General features: G+C 46.7%; 2 protein-coding genes across 4 annotated transcripts; one reads left to right on the forward strand and one right to left on the reverse strand.

The window, feature by feature from the left end:
* Window positions 1-1,492: 1,492 nt before the first annotated feature.
* On the reverse strand, window positions 1,493-9,687 carry LOC310696791 (uncharacterized protein). Of its 2 annotated transcripts, XM_083482809.1 has the most exons (3): window positions 8,529-9,687; window positions 5,551-6,885; window positions 1,493-1,797 (listed from the first exon to the last, which is right to left on the reverse strand). In XM_083482809.1, the coding sequence occupies exons 1-3, from the start codon at window positions 8,712-8,714 to the stop codon at window positions 1,741-1,743; spliced, it is 1,578 nt and encodes a 525-aa protein (XP_083338935.1). In that variant the 5' UTR covers window positions 8,715-9,687; the 3' UTR covers window positions 1,493-1,740. The 2 variants fall into 2 exon arrangements, with proteins under 2 accessions (XP_083338935.1, XP_083338934.1); XM_083482808.1 differs by lacking the exon at window positions 1,493-1,797 and having other exon boundaries at window positions 4,201-6,885.
* Window positions 9,688-9,825: 138 nt separating this feature from the next.
* TAFAZZIN (tafazzin, phospholipid-lysophospholipid transacylase) lies at window positions 9,826-17,172 on the forward strand. 2 transcript variants are annotated; one of them, XM_083482844.1, is made up of 11 exons: window positions 9,826-10,044; window positions 11,580-11,732; window positions 13,028-13,156; window positions 13,452-13,497; window positions 13,720-13,805; window positions 14,175-14,255; window positions 14,406-14,447; window positions 14,527-14,589; window positions 15,433-15,485; window positions 15,639-15,716; window positions 16,516-17,172. In XM_083482844.1, exons 2-11 carry the CDS (start codon window positions 11,624-11,626, stop codon window positions 16,615-16,617), a joined length of 789 nt encoding a protein of 262 aa, XP_083338970.1. In that variant the 5' UTR covers window positions 9,826-10,044; window positions 11,580-11,623; the 3' UTR covers window positions 16,618-17,172. The 2 variants fall into 2 exon arrangements, with proteins under 2 accessions (XP_083338970.1, XP_083338971.1); XM_083482845.1 differs by having other exon boundaries at window positions 9,899-10,033; window positions 11,578-11,732.
* Window positions 17,173-17,651: the final 479 nt, after the last annotated feature.

Genomic DNA, 17,651 nt, shown 5'->3' on the forward strand with positions numbered 1-17,651 from the left:
TCACACTAATTAATATATGTAAAGCTTCTGCGCACTTTCACGAGGGATAGTGAACACTATTGCTTGGCAACAATTGTGTTGATCTCTTGCAATATCTAGAAAAACTATTTAAATATTTTATTTAAATAAACTTTTATTTTATTATTTTTTTCACTTGAAACACGTGCAGTCCTATCCTTTAGCACATCTACCACCCTTTCTTGTTACTACAGCGGGGGAGGAGCAATCATTCCTGCAAGCATATTAACTCCAGTTTAATAGTTTATAGTTTAATAAAAGTTTTGAGTATTATTTTTTTGTCTGGAAAGGTGCAGGATTTGCCTTTCTTATCCCATACCCTATGTTGCAACTAGTTTGCAATTCAATCAGGAATTCCCATATTCATTCTCTCCTCCCTCTCTCTAATCAGATCCCAAACCTGTAAAACAAGTGCCATTATTGTTCTACTGACTACTCACCATACTCCTATCTCCATCCGCCCCCACATTTCTTTGTTTCAGGAATCCCACAGGTTTTACTGTTCCCCAGGGCGTCCTAGCACATTCCCCTATCTCAAGTGACTCAAAATCAAACGCGTACATCAGCACACTGAAACAAAAAAAATCAATAGACATTTGAACACAGAAACTCAGCACATACGCAAAAAGGACAGAGCTCTAAGCACTAATATGTGCCAAGAGGTGACATAAAACCTTGTTTAAGGAAGGGTAAACTGTACTTCCACCTGGTTTTGTCATCACAACCATGTATCGTCAGTGCAACCATGGGCATAGTCAAGGGGGGGCAGGAAGGGGCAGCTGTCCCCCCAAATAAAAATAAATAAATAAAAATACATAGGTAACTGAGGTTCTGCCCCCCCAACAAAGGCCAGCCCCCCCCCCCACTAACAAAAATCCTGGCTACGCCCATGAGTGAAACTATATCCAGCAACAACTGAATATACAACCAACCACAATGTCATCACATTCAGTGAAAGTATGGGGCAACTTGCTTAAAACTGATGTGGTAACACTACGGCAATCCATTATGCAGTATGTCTTCACTAACACTAATAACAGCTCATTAAGTATCAAGCACAACACCTGAGAAGGCAAAAGCATTTTCAATGTGATGTGTGTTACTGCTTGTTGGACATACCAGAATAACAGGTCAGATCATATACATGGCGGGGGTTGGGGGGCAGACACCAAGAACCATGACAGCTTAAACTCATGGTTGCCAGTTAACTTCTAGGTCTGCTAATTATATATACTTTTATCTACCCCAGCCCTCAGTGGTCTGTGCCATGTATGCTTGAAGAAGCACCTTGTGGGCGCCTCTACAGCAGTTTATCGTGCACTCAGAGCTGCTCATGCGTGCATGTTTTGTGCCGTATCTGCAGGACATCACCCTTGTCAAAATGCCACCCCATGTTATTTTTCCATTTAATGCAAATTTACAATTTCTGTGGAAAATCTGATAAGCAAAGAACACAAAAGAATCTTAAACATCCTTACATCCTCCTCATTGTTTTAATCAAAACTTCCTAGCTAGAAGGTGCACTCCTATGCAGGAGTTTCACTAATTGAGTATACGCAGGGCAGGCCCAAGAAGGAAGATCAACATCAGGATCTGCTGTCAATTCAGGTGATGTCAATTCAGGTCGCCTCAACTTGCTTCATGGGTTGGGCAGCTCTGAGTACAGTCTTTCTCCACAGGAAACAGTTATCTGTTTTGGTTTTCGCCTGTTGCTTGATGATTTCAATGATCAGTTTTTTCATTTGCACTTTTAAAAAGTATCATATATATAGTGGCTTTCTGAAATTTAAATGTTATAAACGCATTTTGACCAAAAAAAGTACAGTGAACCATGAAAATGCGGGTGTTCTGACATATCTACTACATTATATAAATCATCCAACAATAATATCTAGCATTTATATAATGCTTAACCCAATTGTTGAAAGCTCTTGATATATATTCTCTCAATACTCCTTACAACAGTTCTGTGAGGTAGGCCACTGTTATTACATCTTTATTGCAGATGTGTCCCAGGATAAGTGAAAACCTTGCATTGATGGAACAAGTTAGTTGGATAGTGCCCCAATTAACTAACTGCTACTCAATGTGCTTGTTTAATTGGAGATGCCAAGAATTGAACTTGGGTCCTTCTGCATGCAAAGAGGAAGTCTTCAACTGAGCTACCAGAGTGACTTGCCTGAGGCAATCTAATGGGGTCATACCTGAGGGGAAATTTGAACCAGGGGATTTGCCAGCTCACTTTCTTAGGAAAGATTCTACAGTGGTATCTCGGGTTAAGTACTTAGTTCTTTCTGGAGGTCTGTTATTAACCTGAAACTGTTCTTAACCTGAAGCACCACTTTAGCTAATGGGGCCTCCTGCTGCCTCCGCGCCGCCGGAGCACGATTTCTGTTCACATCCTGAAGCAAAGTTCTTAACCCGAGGTACTATTTCTGGGTTAGCGGAGTCTGTAACCTGAAGCGTATGTAACCTATCATAGAATCATAGAATTGGAAGAGACCACAAGGGCCATCGAGTCCAACCCCCTGCCAAACAGGAAACACCATCAGAGCACTCCTGACATATGGTTGTCAAGCCTCTGCTTAAAGACCTCCAAAGGAGGAGACTCCACCACACTCCTTGGCAGCAAATTCCACTGTCGAACAGCTCTTACTGTCAGGAAGTTCTTCCTAATGTTTAGGTGGAATCTTCTTTCTTGTAGTTTGGATCCATTGCTCCGTGTCCGCTTCTCTGGAGCAGCAGAAAACAACCTTTCTCCCTCCTCTATGTGACATCCTTTTATATATTTGAACATGGCTATCATATCACCCCTTAACCTCCTCTTCTCTAGGCTGAACATGCCCAGCTCCCTTAGCCGTTCCTCATAAGGCATCGTTTCCAGGCCTTTGACCATTTTGGTTGCCCTCCTCTGGACACGTTCCAGTTTGTCAGTGTCCTTCTTGAATTGTGGTGCCCAAAACTGGACACAGTACTCCAGGTGAGGTCTGACCAGAGCAGAATACAGTGGCACTATTACTTCTCTTGATCTAGATGCTATACTCCTATTGATGCAGCCCAGAATTGCATTGGCTTTTTTATCTGCCGCGTCACACTGTTGGCTCATGTCAAGTTTGTGGTCAACCAAGACTCCTAGATCCTTTTCACATGTACTGCTCTCAAGCCAGGTGTCACCCATCTTGTATTTGTGCCTCTCATTTTTTTTGCCCAAGTGCAATACTTTACATTTCTCCCTGTTAAAATTCATTTTGTTTGTTTTTGCCCAGTTCTCTAATCTGTCAAGGTCGTTTTGAAGTGTGATCCTGTCCTCTGGGGTGTTAGCCACCCCTCCCAGTTTGGTGTCATCTGCAAATTTGATCAGGATGCCCTTGAGTCCATCATCCAAGTCGTTGATAAAGATGTTGAATAAGACCGGGCCCAAGACAGAACCTGAAGCGTATGTAACCCGAGGTACCACTGTATATCAGGGGCAGGCAACCCAAGGCCCGGGGGCCGGATGCGGCCCAATCACCTTCTCAATCCGGTCCACGGATGGTCCGGGAATCAGCTTGTTTTTACATGAGTAGAATGTGTCCTTTTATTTAAAATGCATCTCTGAGCTATTTGTGGGGCCTGTCTGGTGTTTTTACATGAGTAGAATGTGTCCTTTTATTTAAAATGCATCTCTGGGTTATTTGTGGGGCATAAGAATTCGTTCATCCCCCCCCCCAAATAGTCTGGACCACCACATGGTCTGAGGGACGGTGGACCGGCCCACGGCTGAAAAAGGTTGCTGGCCCCTGCTCTATATCATCTCTCTACAGCAGCAGTTCTCAGACTGGCCTTTACTTGTGGCCAGAGGGGAGGCCCCACACTAAAGTAACATGCCACAATATCAACCGAGCAAACTAGGTGTCACCACATCTAAAGCTCCTTGTAACCTCATGGAGTCACTTTGGCTGCATTTGAGAAGGCAGACTCCTGAATGGCAGTCTCAAGCTTCTGAGTTCCTCTCAGAAGGGGTCCTTGGTAAGATCAGGAAGGGTGGACAAGCTGCCGAGAAAGGCAACTTCCTTATTGCTGATGATCTTCCTGTGCAATATACAGTCAGAGGGGACTTCAGGGTGCATTGTCAGTTCATGACCATGGAAATGTTTTCTTTTCTTTTAACAAAATGTATATGTCACTTAATCAAGGCTACGCTTTATGTAAAACAGAGTGTAAAATATTTATCAAAAGAATACAGTTCAAAGCAGCAAATTTCAAACCAAGTTTATACAAAAGCCAACAAGCTTGTCCAGTGCTCAGCATGAACTGAGTGGACACAGGTCTGGCCCTCACCATGCAGGCGCACTGGGCAACTGTCTGAGGAAAACTCAAAAAGATTGCAGAAGACTGCAGAAGGCACCTGGCAGGGGAGTGTGGGCCAAGCCACCCTTATTTGTGTGAGAGCCCTCTTAGATGCCTAGGCAGTCCAGCCTGTTCTCTGGCCTTCCACTGCCCCTCCTCCCTCTCCCTGTGGCTTTATATCCTCCAGGTACTCCTTCTCTCCCATCAAGCAGATGAACGAGAGCTACCATGCCCCTTTTAGCACAAGTGGAGCCTCCAGGCAAGGAGACCAAACATGGCCTCCTCAGGATTCATTGCCTTGTCATTGCTTGGTGGTAGGGACTGGGGTCTACTTAAGGGCAAGGTACTGGTGAGTCCCTGTAGCCCATCACACCTACACTGCTTAATATAGCAACAGCAGCAACAACAGCACCTTTCTTGAGCCATCCCTGAGTATGCGCCCTAGAACATGCCCCAAAACACTCTGCAATGCATAGGAGAGATGTGACAGTTTCATTGGTGCCTCAGCAGAAGGAGCAACATGAAAAGAGTTTTTCTGAAGGTGGAACAGGTGGAAAAACTGGGCTGCAGAGCAGTGGTGTGGGAGCCTGTGGCACTCCAGTCATTGTTGGGACTCCTTCAGCTCCAGCCAGTATGACCAATGGTTAGAGATGAGTATGAGAGTTGCCGTCCAACAACATATGGAGGGCACCATGTTGACTCTAGGCCGCTGCTAGATATGGACATATATCATACAAGAAACTGGGAATTTTTCTGCAACAACATCATCATCTCTAACACATCATCCGGAAGGGAGGCCATTTTGGGCCCCAGGATTTGTCCATTGTGACAGAACAGTTTTTCTACAGGAGCAGAATTTGTCAGAGTGGTGTTGAACTTGATAAAAAGCTTGGCGATGGCTGGGTATCTTTTCAGTTGCCTCAGCTCATGCGATGGATCGTTGAGGAACTGTATCCCAATATTCCTTAATGCAGACTCAGCTGCCGCCACCCCCTGATCATCAAAGCCATAAAAATCGTCGGCAGCTTTCACTGCTGCGGCTTGACTGTCAGCCTTCGACGACAGAGTGTCACAGCGGAGCAGCTCCCGTAAGAAAAGCTCCTGAGCGATCTTCTTATCATCTTGACTTTGCAGCCAACGCAATTTAAAAAATGGATGTGATACAGAAGCAATGACTAGTGGCTTTGTCTTTTTACTACTCACGGCTGTGTCAAAGGTCAGCATGTGCCCAAACTGCTTCTGAAGCTCCCCTTTCAGTGCATCTGCCAGGCAAGAAGTGTATTTTGGAGACACCGACTCAAGTCGGCTGTTTAACACAAGCACCATGGGCAGGACAGCACCGCAGAAAGACTCAATGGCCTCTTCTGCCTGAAGTTTGTCAAGTGCTGTAGCAATCGGAGACATCACCTCCAACCACTCCCCTAAGAACTCCAGCTCCAGGTTGGTAAATTTTGGAAGCTGGAGGCAGGCCATTATGAGATTCACTGTGCCACGCATGTCGTATATGCGGCAAAAACTGTCAAACTCAGAATTCCATATGGAGGTCGGTTTGGGAAGAGACTTTCCGAGGGCGTAATTAACAAGCTCTGCATTTTTCAGGCTATCTTGGGAAACATTCCTTAAAGCACAACATTTACTTGCCACGCTTTGGAAAAGGTGCCTGTATGGAGGGTTGGTGGCTAGTGCTCTGGAAGCAGCTGTTGCAGCCACAAAGCTGAGTGTGCAGGAAAAGCAGGCCACGCGGGGTGGCAAGTAGAAGAGGTCAGAAGAATCAACAGTGTCACTTGACAAGGCTTCATAAATGCGCACGTTGACACAGGCATCAGCACCCAGGGGATTCACTTGCTTCTCCCCATCACTCCCCTCTTGCTGGTCCAAGCTATCCTCCAGCTGCTCTTTGGGTCCAGAGAACAGCTGAAAGGTTTTCTGGAAATGGTTCCCATTGTCCGTGACAATGTGTGTTATTTTTGTGGAGTCCAAATCATACTGCGAATGGATCTCAGTCAGCACAGAAGCAAGCTTGCTGTATGAACATGGCCCAGGAAAGCGTCGGAAGCTCAAGGCAGCAGATTCTCTTGTCAAGTTAGCTGAATTGATCCAGTGGCATGTGACACCCACATAATTTTGCCCCTGATGCATCCACACATCTGCAGTTGTACAAACATAAGAAACTGAGTCCAATTTCCTTTTAATTTTTTCAAGAACCAAGGCATACTGTCTTGCAAGGTTGTTCCGTAAGGTTTCTGTAGAAGTGACTGCAGCACTGGGAATAATCCCTTTAATCAAAGTGTGGAAGCCACTTCCGTCAACAATTGACAAGGGAAGCATATCAGTGATGAGAAAATTGAGAATTAGTTGATCCAGGTTTTCTTTGGATAAAGACTGATCACAGAGCTGATACTGTGAGTAAGGGTCCCAATGAGGCTCACTGTATTTTGGAATTTTCTCAGAAACTTTTAACATGCCACTACCAATTTGTTTGCAATGGATATTTTTCCTTTTGTGCATCAGCTTCAGATATTTTTCTCCATGGATTCTCTACAACAGAGGAGAACTATTTCAGTCAGTGCTATAGGATATAGAAATTATTATGGGAATCATACAGAAATATATAAATGCTTGTCACATGCAAAAGTACTGACAGACCTGATGAATTGCTCAGTGGCCTGTGGAGTCAGGATCTCACAGATATTGGGAGGAATTTAACATAGCACTAAGGAGATCAGCACAAACATTTCTGCTTGATTGATGGAATCAACTCCCCTCTCCTCCCACCACACCTCATGTGCTGTTCTGGGGATTCTCCCAATCCCAACCTAAGCCAATGGGGGTTGAAGGGGAGGAAAGTCCCATTGCACTAGCAGAGTCCTTATGTGGAGATCCACCCATTAGTCAAATCAAGCCCCTTTATTTTTCTTTTAAAATATCCAGTCTCCATAACCTTACAGAAAAATTTGCAAGAATGCTGCCAAATTGTTAAATGAAAAAAAGCAAAGAAGCAAAAGGATCCACTAACCTTGCTAAAAATTAATTTTAAGTAAAAATAAATTCTTTTTATAATACATCTGATTTTAAGGTATGCTTTTTGCAAAGTCTCTTAGCTATGACAACCGATTAGAATCAACATATTCAGAGGCAGTATATCTCTGAATACCAAATGCTGGGCATAAAAAATTGGGGGCGGGTACTTTCCCACTCATCTTATGACCTTTCCTGAAGCATCTGGCAGGCCTTCCCAAACAGAATGATGGTTTCCTATGGACCTTTGGCTGGAGCCACTAAACCATGTGATGACGGGACCAGTGACCCTCCAGAGGACGTCAAACTCTCATCACCCTCAGTCACCATGGCCGGTGGTCAGGGATGATGGGAGCTGTGGTTCAACAACACTTAGAGGTCCACAGCTTCCCTATCCCTGCAAGATTCTTCTTATGTTCTAAGCATCTCTTATTTCATGATTATTATTTTAAAGTAAGATCATCCTAAAGGCAATAAATTTATCTGCTGTAGTTTGGCATTTGATGTGTATGAAAATATGCACTGAAAATATTTTGATGTGGTTCTCCAACGTGATGTGCTATCCCTTCTCCAGCCCAAGACTAGGATCCTTGAGGACTGGAGAGGTCAACCACAATTTGTGGAATCAGGTGATGTAAGAGTCCAGACTCCACTCCTTGCAATGCAGAGTAGTCTTTGTTTAGCTTGGGGGCAGGGAAGTTGTGGCTCTCCAGATCTTGCTGGATTACAGCTCCCACCATGCTTGACCACTCACTGGTCATGTTGGCTTGGGGATGATAAAAGTAGTCCAACACCACCTGGAGAGCCACATCCCTGTTCCAGCCCTAAGGGTAGAGATCAGCAACTGCAGGAGGGCCATGGCCTGAATCTGATCTACTGAGGACGACCAAGGTTGCTTGAACGCGCGCACTCGAACCAGGCGACATCGGGGTCCGAAACAAGATGCTGCCGCGCGGGTGGGTGGCTAATAACGGCAAAGCGCTCCTGAGCATAATAAGCGGCCCTGAAGCGCACGGAGCACCTGAGCCGCCATCCCTTTTGCACGACGAGTTTGCATGCTGGCCGTGCCTACGGGGGCTCCCGGATCGCTAATCTTAAACCAGCCAGCAAATCGGGCTGGCTCACGTGCGAATGCGTAGTGGCCCTTTGCTGCCATTCTGTACCTGCACGTGCTTGGTGAAATTGGATGGCGCCTTGTGCTGCCCTCGGATAGTCTTCCTCTTGTGCCTGCACAGGCTGCAAACTGCCTGGATGAAGTTCCCGTCGTCTTCCACGACCTCGGAGAAGTACGTCCTCACGACGATGGGCAGCGCTTTGCTCTCGGGTTCCGCCGCTGCAGAAGAAGACATGCCGGCGGCTCCCGAGGTCGCGCACGGCTCCGGGACTGATGAATGGGAACCGGGGCACGGGGGAGCCTTCTAGCCCCGCGAGGGCATGCGTCAACCCTAATGCGGCTGCTGGGAAATGTAGTCCTTTGCCAAACGTTGCACGCCGGCGCGTTTGTTTTTCTCCTTCACAACATGAGAGACCATTCTTTGCTTTAGGAGTGGCTGCCGTTTGGATGCTCACGAGCTACATCCAGTCACGCTTTCGGCTTCACCGCATTTCCATAGGGAAAATGATATGCACGTGGCGAGATGAGATTCAGTTATAAATCGCCATAATCACTTTTTATTTGCATATCACCTTTCTGTGTTGCTATACACAAGGCGCTTTACAAGCTGAAGAAGCAACAACACACACCGCAAAGGTCGCGCATCTTATAACAAATCCGATCCAAGTAAGTCAAAGTTATGACTTGAAATAAACATACATACATACAAAGGTTGCAATTCTATGCACGCTTTTCTGGGAGTAGCTCAGTAGGACTTCTTTGAAAAAGTGCACCAGGATTGCGCCGCGAGTCTCCTGCAACAAAGCAAGTCCCTTTGAGTAACGTGTATAGGATCGCGCTGTTAAAGGGCGCCAAATATAGGGGCATTGCACATGGAATATTGTGTTTGCTCCCATTTAAAATATATGTGCGTCACACAGAGAGATAAGGAATACAATATGCTTATATGAACGGGGGGGGGCAGCATGTTTTAAGCGAGCTCAGCATTCTCTTTTTTAACCCATAAGGAAGTTCCTAATCTAAGAACAAAAGCCTTTTCTGTCTGTTTCTGTTTGTCTTTCAAAATGCCGGAGTTCTCCACTCGTATCATAAAACAAGGCGGGAGGAGGTTCATTCTTCGTGATTATTCCTCACTAAATTAAAGGAGGATATTATTTCCCACTTTTAACTCGCAAGGCGAGGCGAATAGGAATTCCACCATAGAGATGCCACGGGGTAGAGCGACATTGCTGCCCGATGGGCCGCCTTCAACATTTAGCGGAAGCTCCGATCGTGCGCGTCACTCTGAACCACCATCCGGTTCCGAGGCCTTGCCGGAAAGCGCGCGCGCGTCACTCGAGTAGCCGTTTGCGACAGTTCACGACCGCTAAGTGTCCGAGAACGCTTTACGACCCTCTGTTTCTGCTTACGCCTCTTTTATTAAAATAAAAATAAATAAATAATTAAAAAATCTTTACGTGGGAAGAGAGTTTGCAAAACTGGGGCGCTTTGGGGCCGAGCTGCTCCTTTCTCGCCGCGATAAGAAAGAAGAGGAGTTTGAAGGCAGCTAGCAGGAGGAGCAGGAGGTGAGTGGGGTGCAATGGGGAGAAGCGGGGAGGAGGCGCGGGGGGCGGACAGAGGCGCCGCCTGCCTCCCGCTTCATTCCCGGCGTCTGGCACCCGCCTCCCCCGGCGCCGAGGTGGGGAAGCTGCCCCTGCTGGGTTTCTGGGCCTTGCGGGGCGAGGGAAGGGGGCTGCCAGACCCCCAGGCAGAGAGAGAGAGAGAGAGAGAGAGAGAGAGAGAGGGAGGCGCCATGGCAAAGGTTGGAAAGGGGCGGCCGGACCCTCCCTCTTCTCCAGGGGCGCCCCGGATTGAGAGAAGCCGACCTGGGCTTCCGATTTCATCCCGGAACGTCCCTTAGGAATGTTCCCTTAGGACAGGGGTGCCCAAACTTTTTTCAAAGGGGGCCAGATTTGATGAAGTGAACATGCGTGAGGCCCGACCAAAGTTGTTTTTAAGATGGAGCTTTTTTTAAAGATTTTGCCCCAGGAGATGAACTGCCACAGGGACCGGATTAAACCGACCGGCGGACCGGATTAGGTCCCCAAAGTGGACTCTGGACATGCTGCTTTAGGATGTCCCTCTTTCCATGGGAGAGATGTGGGAGGGTATTGGGGAGCGGTGGGCTTGGGCATGAAGAGCACCTGGTGGCTGCAAGAGAAGGAGGTGAAGGCTAGTGGGAAGGGAGAGGAGGACTGAGGGATTTGGCGCATCTTTCCTTACACCTCTGTATGCGCACATGGGAAGAAGATTCAGCTCACAAAAGAAATTACCCAGATTTCTAGAATTCTGATGTGTTTTTAGTTTATTCCTGGTTTTTACTTTTTGAATGTTTTATTATTATTTTTTAAAAAAGTTTTATTGTACTGTTCTTTTTGTAAACCACTTCAAGGTTTTTCTACAATCAAGAAGTGAAATAAATAAATACAAACAAAAGTGCAATAAATATCCACCTAAAACATTTGAGAGCCACTTCTTGAGTTTGTGTTGCTCAGATTGCTCCTCTGATTAGAGGACCAATTTAAAAAAGAATGGGTGCATCAGGGATGACAGGTGGAAAGAAGGCATTTCCTCAAAATACTTCTCAAAATTACCACTTCTCTCCAAGCTTTCATTCACAGTATATTTGTATTTAATGTGTATAGTAAAATCCCTGCACCACTAACTAGTGGTCTTTGCCACCCTTTCACACCTCCACCTCAAAACTAATTTTTCTAGATCTGGTGTAAAACAACACAACAGAGGTGCTTTAGTAATAGTTTTTGCTGGGTGTGGACTTGCATCAGCAGTTTCTTAATTTCTATAGGGTTGGCCCACGTAACTTCAGTTGCAACCTCTCTGTTTCTCATCATTGCACTGTTCTGCTTAATCCTGTTGTTTAGCCTCATCACTTTTTTCTTTTTTTAAATGTGGTGACAGCCCTCAGGCAGAGGTGAGACGGCAGGATGTGGTGGCTCCACCTGCAAGTTGCAACACAACCTTGGCAGGGGAGAGGACTACATAGCAAGAGCTGTAGGCAAATGTGATAGGTTGCAAAGCAATCTGCTGTTCTCTTTGGCAGGGACAGCTGACACTCTTACCTCAAGGATTGCCAGGGATGGGAAGATGCCCCTTGAGGTGAAATGGCCCTTTCCCCGGGCTCCACATCTGCCCTGGACCTTGGCCAGCAGGGTGGTGATGGGCTTGGTGGGCACCTACAGCTGCTTCTGGACCAGTGAGTACCTGTAACGTCTGCCCCTACACAGCTAGTGTCGCAAAAGGGACAAAAAGAGTTCATGGCAGGGTGTGTAGAAATGCTTGACGGCATCGCCATTTAGGCTCCCTGGAAGACTGCAGCAGTATAAGAGACTCACGCTGTTCCTGGAGCTCAGGAAGACATGTGGAGATTCCTTAGAATATGTAGAAGTGGAAGGGATCCCAAGGTTTTGACTCACTTCTGCTGGGCAGGGAAATGGAGACTGAGCTCTTGGGGTCAGAACTAGATTAGTGACGGGGTGGGCATAGGGTGGGGGTGGGGAACCTATTTTCACCTGAGGGCCAAATTGTCTCTTGGGCAAACTTCTGGGGGTCATATGGGTGGGTGGAGCCAGAAGCAAAAGTGGGTGGAACAAGAGAAAGGACTCTTGCCTTTGTGTAATAGGTCACGTTTCACCTGAGCAGAAACCAGAGGCTTCTACACAAGGCAAGCAAGAGACAAAATCTCCCAGGAAGCAGGGTGAAAAGCAGGGCTCAGAAGTGGTACAGCCAGAGGAGAGTTTTGAGGCCACTTCTGCCTCAAAGCCAGTGACGGAGCTGTCCGTGTGCTCCATTGGTTTACATATCTTGGCCTCTCCCTCTGCTTTGTAGCCACTCAGTCTTGCCTGAGGGCCACCAGGAGCCAGGCCTTGTATTAAGCTAGGTCTTCTGTTTTCCCCATTTCTCCCCATCCCATGCCCCTAATGAGAGCTGTTGTAGCTCATCTCTGCCAAGAGCTTGCAAGGTATCTTTAGGCAACCCATCCACTACTAGCACCCTGGCAATGGTGGATGTAACAATATTGGCCTTGCAAGGTTGTTTCAAGGCTGTTGCAGCAAAACAATGTGTGCATCTCAGTGGGGCAGCTTGCACTTTGAATGCAGAGTGTTCAATCCTTGGCATCTCCAGGCATGTCTGGGAAAGACCCCTGAACCCAGGAACCAGACAGTTCTGCTGCCAGGCCGTGTAGCCAGTATCAAGGCAGCTTCCTATGTGAACTCTGTGTAATGCTTTGACTGGACTTAACCATCCTGGGGTCCTTTACCTTTACATTTACCCAATGCTTTGCTCAAAACTGCCATATGACTGCTAAATATGGAAAGCCACAAATTATTGCTGCTATCCATTGTTATTAATGGCTAGATAGAGCCCTGGGAACCTAGACAGAGCGATCTATCTTGCTCCAGTCTGAATTCGAGCCTAGGAACTCCTCAGCCTTTCTCTCTACACTCTCTTTGCTGTCACTGAGCTGTCATTTTGCTCTCCTGCTTTCAGGGTATATGAACCAGGTGAACGTCCATAACAAAGAAGTGCTGTATGAGCTTATTGAGAAGCGCCAGGAGGGCATCCCTCTTTTGACGGTCTGCAACCACCAGTCCTGCATGGATGATCCACATCTGTGGGGTAGGGTACTAGAAGGGAAGTGCTGCCACCTGGTGGGTGGGAAGGGGAATGTATTGTTCTTTTCTTCTGTTTTGAGAGACCAGGCCAATCACCTTCCTGAGGTCTGGAGCACAGTGGGCAAGAATGGGTGCTCTCCCCCCCCACTCCCTTAGGACCTTCATGAAGGAGGCTTAACCTGTCTTTCTTAAGGATGAATCGCAAGCCTGACCCCTGTGCGTGCAGCATTTTCCTGCATTAGCTATGGTAGATTTAATTTGGATTGTTCCCTGTATTAATGTGGTTGTGCCTCCCCCAGGGATCCTGAAATTACGGCACGTCTGGAACTTGCAGAAAATGCGCTGGTAAGTATTGAGAAAGGTGGTTGTTCCCTGTGAGGAAGGAATGAGCTGAGATCTACAGGGATAGGGCGGTATACAAATTGAATAAATAAAAATAAAAGCTCCTGGGTGTTTGTAGAGCTGCCCATCATATTCAGTTTGAGCTCCCAAGGTTTTGGAGAGCCCATATGAAAACTGGGCTGAGAATGTTGTGACGTGGTTTTAACAGTCTCTGTGCTCTCCCAGGACTCCAACAGCTGCAGACATCTGCTTCACCAGGGAGCTACATTCCCGTTTCTTCAGCCTTGGGCGATGTGTACCTGTCTGTCGTGGTAAGCAGATGGTGTGCTTAATAGACATGGGGCAGGCAAGCAGCTCTTGGGTTATCAGGCCTGAGAAGTAATTCACTTACACAGTTTGAACCCTTGTGCCTCCATTTCTCCCAGCCTCTATTTTCCAGCTGACATGTGTAAAATGGGAATAATAGTGGCTTATCAACAAGGATGCTGTGAAGAAAGAGATTTTTTAATTGCTTTGCAAATGGAAAGGGTTCTAAGTAAGCATACTCTTAAAGGCAAAAATCTGTTTTCTTTTCAATGCTTATGACTTGTCTAGGCATGGTGAGAGAATGTTCTGGTTAGGGCTGCATGAGCCCTCCGTGCGGGATTGAACTGCCATTAATCTGTTCATTCTTCCTGCAGGAGATGGAGTCTATCAGAAAGGCATGGACTACATTCTTGAGAAGCTCAACCATGGAGACTGGGTTCACATGTTCCCAGAAGGTAGGTAGCAATGCTTGGAAGTGGTTCTGTGAGCATACTGAGGCTGGGGGTGGCAGATAGATATAGGTGGGGTGATGGTATTGTTTGCTTCAGAGGCTAACCTACACTGCCCTCCCGTTGCCCTAACTGTTCTCCATCTTCCTCTTCCAGGCAAAGTAAACATGACTCAGGAATTCATGCGCTTCAAATGGGGTAGGTATTTTTTAGTAGGAGAGGAGCATTCTGGGACCATTTCATCCTCTCTAACTCCCCTTCCTCTTATTTCTTCCAGGCATTGGGCGTCTTCTGGCTGAATGCCGCCTTCACCCCATTATACTGCCACTCTGGCATGTAGGTGAGACCTGAATCAGGAGAGGGACGAGGTCTGATGTTAGGCAGGTGGCAATGGCATAGGTAGAAGATATAAGGGTTCTCAGATTTCTGGTGGAACAGGACACTTGTCTTCCTTTAAGATCTGTGTAGAAAGGTTGATTTTGGCAGGGACCAGATTTCCAAAGGCAATGCCCAAAGTGTGCACAAGGAAGGCTGGCAGAATGTGACACAAACTAACTCTCCATCTTACTTTCCAAACCAACATTTTGTATTTCAGAAGTCATTTAGTGAGAATATTGAGATTCAGGATGCGGGAATGGGTTTTGAAAAACCAGCATGACCTCTTCTTCTCACTTGATGCTGGAGGGTACCCTGGAACAAGTAGCTCCTCCCTTCTAAGTCCAGAGGTAGCTCTGTTTAAACCTTGTTCTCTGAAGTGGGAGAAGCCTCTTACAATTTTCTGCTCTGCTGCTGCTGAGTGAGCCGGGGCTCCACACACAATTCCAACATTTATCTAGCACATGATTTTTATTTTTTATTTTTGGTAAAATCTTACAAACATAAAAAATATTAAAGTCAGGTATTATTATTTTTAAAAAAATCAAAATAGAATTTAAACACATGGCAATTTCTACTTTGTCTGGATAGGCTGTATGTCTAACCTACTTGCATAACCCACATGGAATGATATGAATTTAGTAGTGGAGGCTCTTTTCAGCTCCTGCTAAAATGATCCCTTCTGTACAGCTCTTAAATACACAGGAATCCTATTCCATTTTGTCATTTTTATATATATATGGCTTATGATGGGGCTGGGATCAAAACTAACTGTTTGTGTTGTTGTTTCCCCCCTCCATCTCCCTAGGAATGAATGATGTACTCCCCAATGCACCCCCATACGTGCCCCGTGCTGGGCAGGTGAGTGTTGGAGATGGGAAGAGGCGCTCCTAGCATTGCAGACGGGAGTGGCAGGGGATTCTAAGTCACCAGCAAGTTGAGGACTTGTGCAAGTGAAGCCATTTGCCTCCCTTGTTACCGGTTTGCTCATGCTGCCTTTTCTTCTTGTTACAGAAGATCACCGTGCTAATTGGGAAGCCATTCAGTGTCCGTCCGCTGCTGGAGCACCTGCGGGCAGAGAACAAATCAGCGGTGAGTGCAAAGTAGGGAAGAAATAGGATGGCTGATCATTAAGGGCTTGACATACTGCACTGATGGGTTCAGAGCTGGATTCATCCTTAAGGTTCATTCTCTATAGAATTGGGCACTGCATTGCAGGGATGAGCAGTTACAAATTTCCCCCCAATGAGGGAAGACTATGTGCCAAGCCTGTTTCTTATGTTCACCTTCCATAAGAACATAAAAAGAGCCCAGTGACCCATCGAGGGCACCATTCTGTTCTCACAGTGGGTGGCCAGATGCCATGAGTGCAACAGGACTCTGCCCACCTGCCATTCTCAACAACATCTGGCAGTGGAGGCAAAACACAGCCATTGTGCCTGTTATATAATTCCCTGAAACATGGGACTATTCTTTTTTAAAATACAATTGGAAACCAACAGCCATCTTTCTAGGAGAACGATGATGGGAATAAGCAGACTGATCTGCTAAGATAAGCAGAAATATTTATCAGCAGTTGAAGGTATGATGAGTTCAGGCTGGCATTGATGGGAATGGGAGAGACGGGGGGGGGGGGCTCAAGCTTTGCCTACCTGGCTGATTTATAAATTGGTCCACCTTAGCTGCATGATGATTTTATGATTTATGCGTCAGGAGTCTTTTAGATCCCAAATCATGGCTTAGGTTGGGCCCAGACTTGTGCATTGGTTTGACCTGGAGGTGGGGAATAGTTCTTGGGATACACCTGCTTCTTGGTGTACCCATCCACACATAGGCGGAGAGCTGGCGTGTGTTGCATGGACTTGCTGACTATGGCTCCTTGTGCTTGCAGATGGAGATGCGGAAAGCATTGACTGATTTCATTCAGGAGGAGATCCAGGCACTGAAGGACCAGGCCGAGAGACTGCATCAGACTTTCAAGCTTCAGGGCTAGCGATGTGAACGGGATGAGCATCAGAAGCTCTTCCACCAAAGCATGGATTGTGCAGTCCTGTGCGACACGATGCATGGACTACCTCTGACGTTCCCACTTTGCCACCTGTTGCCCATGCCACGCCACAAGTGGACTGGCATTGCATGTAGAGAGATGGATGAAGGCGCCCTGCGTACCTCATGGAGCCCCACCCCCACCTGTGTGTCTCACGCTCTGTTGTTGTGCTTCCTCCCAAAGGGAGGGGAGAAACACAGAAAGACTATTGAATGTGGAGTTCCCTGAGACCAGAAGCAGAGGTGCTGGAAGGAGTCTGGGCCCAGACTGGCAGCTGTGGGTGATGGATGTACAGGACCAAGGGGAGGAGCTAGGGAGGGGACGGCATAGCAGGCTCCGCCCCTCCTTGCAGTGACCCCTTTTTGCACCAGCCTGTATTGCTTAGTGGGGGCTGGAAAGGATCGGTGATTGATTCTGTCACTTCTCTCCTTTTTTGTAGAATATTGGCCCCAATGTGGATTTTATACTTGGCAATTTTCCAGTAAATGATTTTAAACCCTGCTGCAGCCTGTGCTGAGTTCTTCTGGTGGCTGGGAGGAGGGTAGGACTGGCGATGGCTCTCTGCACATGCTGTTCTTTGTTCAGAAAGAGACACATGCAAAGGATGCCTCATCTGTTTATATCAGTTCGCCTCTGTTTATAGGAGCCTTTCCCAGCCAGGTGGCTGATGGGATTTGTAGTGCAAAACATTTAGAGGATGCCGGCTGAGGTTTAGTGTCAAGGAAAATGCCTTCCTCCTGCTGACCAGAGGAGACATTGTGCTAGAAAGTTGTCAAGGCTTCTCTCTTCACTTGCATCTCTCTCTCTCTCTCTCTGTGGTGATTTAAGTGTCACACAGAACATACCCATTGCAATTTAACTTGACTTACCACTGTGGGCAGTGGGGAGTGAGGGAAGATGATTCTGATGACACTGGCCAGGATGGACCTTCCCTTTTCAGCAGTACAGTGGTAGCTCGGGTTACATACGCTTCAGGTTAC

The sequence above is a fragment of the Podarcis liolepis genome, assembly GCF_965112155.1.
Source record: "Podarcis liolepis genome assembly, chromosome: 17".
In the NCBI taxonomy this organism is placed as follows: Eukaryota; Metazoa; Chordata; class Lepidosauria; order Squamata; family Lacertidae; genus Podarcis; species Podarcis liolepis.

Coding starts and splice junctions, on each gene's coding strand:
- TAFAZZIN (XM_083482844.1), top strand. CDS start 11,624: ATGCCCCTTGAGGTGAAATGGCCCTTTCCCCGGGCTCCACATCTGCCC. Junction 11,733..13,027: donor CTACAGCTGCTTCTGGACCA/GTGAGTACCTGT, acceptor TCCTGCTTTCAG/GGTATATGAACCAGGTGAAC. Junction 14,590..15,432: donor ACTGCCACTCTGGCATGTAG/GTGAGACCTGAA, acceptor CCATCTCCCTAG/GAATGAATGATGTACTCCCC.
- LOC310696791 (XM_083482808.1), bottom strand. CDS start 8,714: ATGTCTTCTTCTGCAGCGGCGGAACCCGAGAGCAAAGCGCTGCCCATC. Junction 6,886..8,528: donor ATTTCACCAAGCACGTGCAG/GTACAGAATGGC, acceptor CCTCTGTTGTAG/AGAATCCATGGAGAAAAATA.